This window comes from Ursus maritimus, unplaced genomic scaffold (assembly GCF_017311325.1).
Source record: "Ursus maritimus isolate PB19 unplaced genomic scaffold, ASM1731132v1 scaffold_6, whole genome shotgun sequence".
Lineage (NCBI taxonomy): Eukaryota > Metazoa > Chordata > Mammalia > Carnivora > Ursidae > Ursus > Ursus maritimus.
This window is the reverse complement of record NW_024426774.1, coordinates 77,495,871-77,504,868: the sequence shown is the minus strand read 5'-3', so window position 1 is coordinate 77,504,868 and position 8,998 is coordinate 77,495,871. Positions and strand designations below refer to the sequence as shown.

At 51.4% G+C, this 8,998-nt stretch overlaps 1 protein-coding gene across 7 annotated transcripts in view; it reads right to left on the bottom strand.

Moving 5' to 3' along the window:
- Positions 1 to 8,998, bottom strand: part of NPAS2 (neuronal PAS domain protein 2) — a 154,527-nt gene that overhangs the window by 12,328 nt on the left and 133,201 nt on the right. For all 7 annotated transcript variants that reach the window (XM_040623585.1, XM_040623583.1, XM_040623586.1 and 4 more), the window contains 4 exons: positions 8,616 to 8,757; positions 8,012 to 8,121; positions 5,765 to 5,854; positions 1,539 to 1,685 (listed from right to left, as the gene is read on the bottom strand). In XM_040623585.1, coding sequence (XP_040479519.1) covers positions 1,539 to 1,685; positions 5,765 to 5,854; positions 8,012 to 8,121; positions 8,616 to 8,757 — 489 coding nt within the window. The remainder of the gene's footprint in view (positions 1 to 1,538; positions 1,686 to 5,764; positions 5,855 to 8,011; positions 8,122 to 8,615; positions 8,758 to 8,998) is intronic.

Sequence of the window (8,998 nt, the reverse complement as noted above, 5' to 3'; positions counted from 1 at the left end):
CTTGTGTCGCCTGTTATTTTAGAATTCAGCCTGAATGTGGAAAAGGCAGGAAATAGAAAAGCCCGGGCTCTGAGGAGGATGTTCATACGCCTACCTTGCTTTTAGCAGTTTCTGGCTCAATTTTCCCCTTCCTGTTAGTGTAAAAATTCCATTCAAGTAATTGGAGTCAGGCAAGTTCTGCCAATCAGGCCCTGGATCAGTGAGAAAACATTACAGCTGGGAAAGAATAAGTAAAAAGGGACTTTGACACCTTGATGACTCCATTTCTTTTCCTGTAAACACTGTGGTCCTCTCCCTGGTCCATTCCGGGGTGCGGCCGAGGAGGCGGGGCAGCTGCAGAGCTGTGGGCGTGGCTGGACGCTCCACTTGCTGACAGCTAGGCGGGCTGTGCGCGCGCATGTTCTCTATCTTTGAGCCGCAGGGGGCCAGCCCTGGGACCAGGGTCTGTGCAGGGGCACGTAGTGTCCGGAAAGCCGGCCAGCAGTGCCTCCGCACCCCGCCCGTGGCAGGCAGGTGGCGAGCAGCAGGTGCCATCCGCGCATGGCGCGCGTTATCAGCTTTCCAAAGCTGGCGCTGCACCCGCACAGAGCCTGCCCATCGCCCCCGAGAGGGTCTGTGGTGGTCCCCCAACAGGAGGCGGCTCCGGGCTCCAGCCATTGAGGACTCTCCTGCTTCCTTCTGCCGCTCCTAAGGGGGGTGGGGTGCAAATGCTTAGAGGTCTCAAGGCAGACTCCCAAGGTGAGCTAGAATTACATTCACAATTAGAGCCTGGGTCAAAAGAATGCACTTGGGGAGAAGTATAGTCTTGGACCGATCCAAGTGAAACTTGGTAAAAATAAAAATCATTTATCCTTGAAAGAGCTCTAGTGTATATATAGCTCTCCTTCCAAACACAATCTCTCAAGAGGATTCAAAGAAGTGACTTCTGGGGCAGGGTGTCACGGTTAAAAGCTGCTGTTGTCAGAACATGCAGAGTGCCACAATGGGTATGCCACAAATGGGGTGACCTGGAAATGCCAGGGTGCTGACCTCCAGTCCTCAGCTCCCTCGGCTGTCCCCCTGGGTGCAGGGTGCAGATCTCATCATTTCCCACATCTCCCTCCATTAATGCCTCGTATGAGAGGCAACTGCACAGTGGCGTCCATGTCCCCCACCAGTAGCCTGGGCAGTTACACAAGTGCTGGGTGTTCATAACCCCACAAGAGGGAGGCCAGCATCAGAGCAGGGCGATCAACCACCACTCATGAATGAACATGCAGGGGATGTATAGACATTACGCGCCCAACAGAACAAGGGGTAAATGGGGAGGGTGTCCTGTGAAATTCACGTTTGGCCTGGAGTTGGGGATGGAGTACAAGGATTCATTCCTTGTACTTGGTGTTGGAGGTTTCAATATGCTCAATAAGCAGGACCTCTGAGGGCAGTTCAGAGGGACTTTGGCGGGAGTCCTGCCCACCCGGAAAGGACGGATAAATATGTCACAGGGTGGTAGGGAGGGCAGAGACCAGGGCAGACACTGGCCCGGGAAGGGGCGTCACCTGGATGTTGGAGTCCTGGACCAGACAGAGCTGCTCCTGGATCTTGTGGAGCTCTTCCTGCTGCCACCGGATGTTGGCTTGCAGGATCCGTGTCCGCTGCTCCAGCTGGTCTTTGATGGTCTGAAACATGCTGAACTGTGCTGAGAACTTGAAGGTGGAGTCAAAACACACAACCAGATGAAAGAATGATTTCAGCCTCACAGACAGATGTTGCTGCTATTCTGAGCAGCCCTGCCCACTTTCATTTCCTGTCCCTTATCCACCCATCCTGGTATCCCTACTGAGTGCCTCGCTGCTGGCGAGCTCAGCAGTGCACAGGGGCTTTGGATGAGGGCCGGGAGTTCCAGGGGTCCCCGTGTGGGCTATTCTGAGGTCTGCTGAAATCTGCAGGTCTAATGTACCGCATGGCAGTCCAGGAGGGCCCCGGAATTGGGATGTGATTTTGTACGCAGCACTCACAAACGGATATTCCCAATTTGGTTAGACAGACAAACGGTTTTGGAGAAGAATGTCGAAAGCAGTGCATCAGAGAGCAGGTGACAGTTCATAGGCAATCAGGGGTCCTATCATTATCCTAAATCTGATCCTGGCAAGCAAGGCTCCTCCGTAACAATTCGCAAATGAACTTGATACCAACGTTTCGTGGGAGGCCCTGCCCTCCTAACCCGCCTGAGCCATGGAGGCCTTACCACCTTCCCTCCCTTCCCCCGGGCTCATCTGCTGTTATGAACTTCTTACAAATCTGTTCACAAAAGAACTAAGGAAAAGAGTGGTGCAATCACCTGACATTTGTCCTGAGGGTAGCACTGGCAGAGGACGACCTTACAGGAGGGACACTGAGAAGTGTTTTGCACAGGAGCGCCAAGTTTCCCCTTCTTTTACCTCTTGCCCCTTTCCTGGGATGGAAGTTGGCTGTAGGAAGATTCTACAGATGATCCCTGCCCCATGTTACCTGTCCACCTTGGCATAAGGCGTTTCCTTGCAGGAAACAGGAGGAGAGTGGGAGATCATTGCAGGTGAAGTCGGCACTCCTGCTCTGGGCTCTCTGGGGCACTCAATAATTCCTGTTTCTTGTGTTTGCTGGTCTGGGGCTTTTCTGCTCACCCCTTCCTTCCTTCCTCCCTCTCGCCCTCCCTTTCTTCTTCTCTTCTTTTCTTTTTTTTTTTTAAACCTCCATTCCCTTGATCTCTATCCCAAAAATCTCCCTAGTCCATTTCTTGCCCGTTGTCTTTTGCAAACACCTCCAGAGACTCTTTCTCTGTTCTTTGACCTCCCATACATGGAAAAGCAAGGAGGCCGGGAGAGTTTCGGATACAGCTGGATACACTGAAGGATGGCTTAACTGACCAAAGTTTTGGGAGTGGCAAAATAATAATTAAAAGAACCAGCACAAATAATAAAGGCGGGTGCTGCCGTTTGCGGAGACCCACACTTGCCTGTCATTGCCCCAGGCCAGCAGAGACAGGACACCAATTCTTCACATCATACCCCCATGTCACACATGCAACTTGCTTGGGATCACAGAGCTAGAAGGTGGTAGGGGCCAAAATGTGAATCCGGAGTCTTGGGAGGGAGCTGGGTGAGGCCAAGAGGTTTTGCCAGCAACACCTCCCCCGCCTCCCAGTTCCACCTCACTCAGAGCGTCTTGGGCTTCAGACTTCATTTACAAGAACAAGTTCTGCTGTTCAACATGAGTTTAAAAATACCTGCACTATGCCAGACTGTATCAGCAAAAACTCCAGCAGAATGTAACTCATCGAAACACTGAGCCGGGATTTTGGAAGAGAATTTGATTGAGAAAGAAAAGGAGTTCTACCAGGTATGAAATTAAAAACAAAACAAAACACAACACAAAAGGTTCCGTGGTGGGTTCTACAAAGTCAGGAAACATTCGGGGCTACGTCTTGCACGTCCAGTAGAGAGGGCAGTCTGGGTAGCCCAGTTGGCTCCAAAGGGAAACAGGAGGGGGCTGGGCAGTCAGGGAGGGGCCGGCACTGTCCTTCCTAAGTGTTAGTTACTTCTAGTAACTTCTGATTTTCTCAAGGCCTTCCAGGACACCCAAGCATTAGTCTCTTGTCCTATTCCTGATCATGGCCTTTTTGATAAAGACCTTTACTCTAATTTAGACATTTTAGAAACCCAGTATGAAGCAAAACCAGCAACTACCCAGATAACCATTTCTCACATTTTGGATTTTATTTCTTCCCCCCTTTCTAAGTGATAGCGTGTGAGAGCAATAACAGCAGTGAATGGGAAGAGAGAAAATGGTAGAATCCATTGTTTTACATGGAGCAGGTGTGAAAAGAGCCCCCTGACTTGAAAGGTCAGCAATTATGCAAGAATGTCTTCAAGAATGTGCTTATTATTAAGTATAATATGCTTAACAGAGTAAGAACTGTTATTGTTAAGTAAAATGATGTTCCATACATGAAAAATCAGAATTTGAAGAAGACCTTAATCACATCATTATGCATTATAAAACAAAGACATTCCTTTACTTATGCAAGACCCAGAAGTTAGAGGGGCTCTTATTTTAGGTGCCTTTGGATTGAAATATGAAGCAAAACCAGCAACTACCCAGATAACCATTTCTCACGTTTTGGATTTTATTTCTTCCCCCCTTTCTGTGATAGCGTGTGAGAGCAATAACAGCAGTGAATGGGAAGAGAGAAAATGGTAGAATCCATTGTTTTACATGGAGCAGGTGTGAAAAGAGCCCCCTGACTTGAAAGGTCAGCAATTATGCAAGAATGTCTTCAAGAATGTGCTTATTATTAAGTATAATATGCTTAACAGAGTAAGAACTGTTATTGTTAAGTAAAATGATGTTCCATACATGAAAAATCAGAATTTGAAGAAGACCTTAATCACATCATTATGCATTATAAAACAAAGACATTCCTTTACTTATGCAAGACCCAGAAGTTAGAGGGGCTCTTATTTTAGGTGCCTTTGGATTGAAAAAGTTACTAATTTCATACCAAATGTGCCTTGGAAATTCGAAGAGAATTTTTTTTTTTCCCCTAATGAGGATGAATATAGATGATTTTAATTAGTCGACTCTGCATGCGTTTTACATCCTCCCAGCCTAACTCGAGCGAGGAGCACGTGCTAGCAGGTGCCTTTCTTATTCCAGGAAAGCATTCGAGACCGCTGTTAAAGGGACATATGTTATAAAGAGTTTTCATCAGCGGTGACAGGTTTGCGCCGACACAGAAGTCCGCACTTTGGCAAGAGTGCAGCCAGTTGGTGAGCTGCTGCTACCTGGGACCCCCTTGTGGCCAGAGAGTGAGACCAAGCTAAATATGCCAGAAAGGAACGGAAAGCGGAGGCTGGCCTCAGCCCAATGTATGCCAATCAGCTCCCCCGCCCTCCTGGGCCACAGAATGAATGACTGCTGCTTCATTCAGCCGCCTGCCGCCTGCCGGGCCTCAAGCGGGGTGCATATTGTCCAAACTCCCTGCCCAAGCCCAGACGCCTTCCCTGTGGACCCTCCACCTGGCAACCTCCTACCCATTCTTCCAGGCCCAGCTCAAGCATCACCTCCTGGGGGGGGGGAGGTAATTTTCTTTCTGGTTCTGTAAACACACACACCCTGCCATGGAGGTTGACCTGTTTATATGCCTGGCCCTCCCTTGAACCCTGACTATTAACAGTTGCCTGGCCCTCCCTTGAACCCTGACTACTAACAGCAAGGGCTGAGCTACAAGCATCCCTGGGCCCCTCACGCTCGCTCACTCCCCGACCCAAATAGTAACTCACTGACTGTTGCTGAAACAAAGAAGGAATTACTCAGCAAAGTCATGATCCTTAAAAAAAAACAAAAACAAAACAAAAAAACCCTCGATGTGATATTTATAGTACTGGACTCACAGCTCTTACAATTTTGCAGTCTCCCTATGACATTTGGCCTAATTTAAACTTTTGCTAAAATAACATAACCAATTTGGAGTCATAAAGAGTAAAAGGAACAGAGAAAAGTGGCAGAGAGATGAACGAAGATTAAGAAGACGATGATGGCCGGAGGGGACAGGTATAGGACAGAGTTCAAAGCTCGGCACGTCCCACGGGCACATGGGGAGAAACATTCCCCATTGTGAGATCTTGGTTTGGTACATACACTTGGGCACCAGTGTATCCCCACCCCCACACAAGGGGATACTGCGCATTATGTCTTGGGGGAAGTGCGACCACCAGGTGTCCCTTTTCCTGAGCCCGAGACTCACCTGTGTCATGGGGGCAGAGGGGCTCTGCAGGATGGTCTGGGGCAGGAGCTGCTGGGTGAGGTCACAGGATGATGGGGCTGGCAGTGGAGCCTGGGGAAGAGAGGGGGGCTTTGTTAACAAACACCACTTCTGGGCCATTCCAGAGGTCCATGGGTGCTCTCAGTCAGCTGGGTTCTCTGGCTTATAGGAGGCCCTCTGCACTAGAGTGAAGAGCTCACTTCTAGAAGGTGAGCTATGCTGCTGCCCTCGCAGGACATGGAGTCAGAGCCGAAACACGGCTGGTGAAGGGTGCAGCGTGCTCTCAAGCAAGGTCCTGGAGTCCCCCTCGGGATCCGTGATGCCTTCCTGCCACGGTGTGCCCTGCAGAGCCGCTGCGATGTGCCGGAGCTTCTCAGCTCTCCTCCACACCCCCCTCCCTTGCCTTCTGTTCCGGACTCCATTCTTGGTGGATGTGCTTGCTCTTCTCCCAAACTGATAAATTCTTAGTGGTGTCATCGAGCTGTGTGAACGGGGCTGTGCTAATAACCAGTGTTGGCTTTGCGCGTGGTCCTTCCTCTTTCTGCTCAACACTCACGTAGACCGACGTGCATTAGTGCCCTGCATGTCTATACCCACTCATTCCTCCAGGCAGTGAGTACTGGTGCAATTTCAGCAGACTTTGCCTGGAATCCACTCGAGAGACTCCTGGGAAGTCAGCTGAGTCACAGACCTTGTTTCCTGATCACTCAGGACAGGGCAGGGGGATGGTGGCGAGACAATGTGTAGAAACAAGAAATGAAACGCTTCACCTTCATGGGCTCGTGACAGTTTTAAACAGAAAAGTCAAAAGAATTCTTCTGAAGTTATTCCCAAACTGTCCTCAGGTGCTAGGGACCATAGGAAGCAGCCCAAATGGGAAATGTCACCCTGGACCGCATTGGGAGGAAGTGACAACAGGAGGCTGGTTTTGAGTGAGAAATCCTAGCACGGGGCCACCCACAGCCCGGTCTGGAGTCTCCCAATTGCGTCCCTAGCACAGTGGGGAGGGGCTGTGCCTCCATCGGTGGCAGAAAGTAGTTAGACTGGGCAGCCAAGTGCTGGAAGAATGGCATTCATGGTCTTTGTCATGTTTGATTTGAAAATAAAACTCGTCGCCTAAGCTTTTCAAGTAGGGCGTGCATAACTTTCATGGAGACGGCAAGCAGGAAGGTGGCATGTTCACTTCCATCCCCGGTGTCAGCGAGGGATGGGGATGAGGTAGTTGGCAACGACCCGGATGCGGCCCCTGAAATTCTTGGACACTTCTCCCATCCTGAGGTGGAGGTCTCTGTCCGTCTCTGTGGATGAGCTGGGACTGCTCTGACCAAGAGGCATGGCAGAGGTGGCGCTGTGGGACTCCCGCGGCTAGGTTATAGAAAGCCATGCAGCTTCCGCCTGGTTCTCACGGAAAGCCCCCCCTCCAGACATTTCTCCTTGGAACCCAGTTGCCGTGCTGGGAGAAGCTCAGCTCTCAGGCAGGGAGAGGCCCATGCAAGTCAAGGGTGGATGGTCTCAGCTGGGCCCAGGCTTCAGTCAGCCCAGTCCAGCCCGGGGGGCAGCCATGCGAGCAGATACACCCAGGATGTGAATTCCCTAGCCCTGGCTGGTGCGCGAGGCCTCCGACACCAGGCCGCAGAGCGGAGTCAGCCCCACTGTGCTCGTTTCGAATCCCGTGAATGTGAGAGACGACTTTTGCTTTACACCTCCAAGTTTGAGGCGATCCCTTACGAGGCAACAGATAACCAGAGAATTGTACATCAGTGATTTTGCATACAGCCAGCATGCCTTCTAAAAGGCCACTCGGTCCCTGACCTTCTGGAGAGGTCTGGTGCAGATCAGGGACACTGCCTGATACATGCAGGGGTACATTTTTGTTGACAGGGACTTCTCAAACATTTCCACTGGGGCGAAACAGGACCCACAATGGTAGGGTCCTGTGTCCTCAGAGACTCTGGGGGGGGGGTGATCCCTGGTTTGAGACGTCCGGCTTAATCTTTAAATCTCGTTTGGATTTGGCATTCTTTGACTATACATCCATGTTGATTTTGGAGGAAAAATGTTTCAAATTAGTTGCTAATTAAACGACCTAGCTTCCCACCCTGCCCGCCACCCCACACTCTCCACGTCCAGTACGGCTGGTTCTCTGGGAAGATGCAGCTCGCGGTCCTGGGGTCTAGCCAGCCCCGCCCCAGTGGGGCGCCCCTGGCCGAGAAGTTTCAAGTCACGTACCGGCATGGTGGCTGCCTGGCTGAGCCCCAGCACGGGGAGCTCTTGGGGCAGGGTGGCCGACCTTGGCAGAGCCGTGGTGCTGGCCTCGGCCATCCGCTTGCTCGGGGTGGCTGTAAGAAAGCAACTCATCACCTTCCCGATCCACACAGACTTAGCAGTTTTCTTATCAAAAGAGGGGAAAAATGACTACAGTGCACACGAGACAAGGGCCTGGCTGGCTTCCCTGACAAAGTCCAGCAAGTTCTGTCAGCCTCCAACCTCACCTGGGAGCAGGCAGATGACAGCAAACCATCCCCACACTTCACGTCCAGAGCCTGGTTCAACCACCTGCCTGACCTCACACCTCGCCAGAGTCCCTCAAGCCCAGCCAGACTCTCGGGTCTGCGTGTCACCTGCCTTCTGTCTGCTCCGGAGTGGGGAGAGGGGGAGGGCAGGAAGCCCGCGGGAAAGGGAGCAAGAATGAGCACCAAGGCAGCTCCCACTCGGTAGCCATGGACTGCCCTGATTCTGCTCAGGCCTGGGACCCTTCGCGGGGCTCCGTGCCCCCCATACCCTGGTCCCGTGTGGGGCACCCATCCCCCACCATCCGTGGCAGGACACTCACAGGTGGGTTCTGACATGGCCGTGTGCGAGGATTTGTGGGAGCTTCTGGAGGACACCGATGGTGACTGACTGGGGTTAAGGCCCAAGGTGCCCACGTCAAGTGCATTAAAGTGCTGCTGACAGTCCAGGCCGGAGCCCTTGTCCTGAAACACACACACACACACACACACACACACAACTTCAGCATCGAGGTGATGGGAATGAATGACAGGACTTTAGCTCTCCTCTGTGTGGAAAAATTTGGAGGGTGGAGGGAGAAAGATGGGAACCATTTGGAAGTCCTGACATATTGGGGTAGGATATTCGTACATATATGTAATCTAGGTGTCTTTGAGACACTTGTGGCCTTACAAAAGCAGGATCTGTTATGCTTTCTCACCTTGC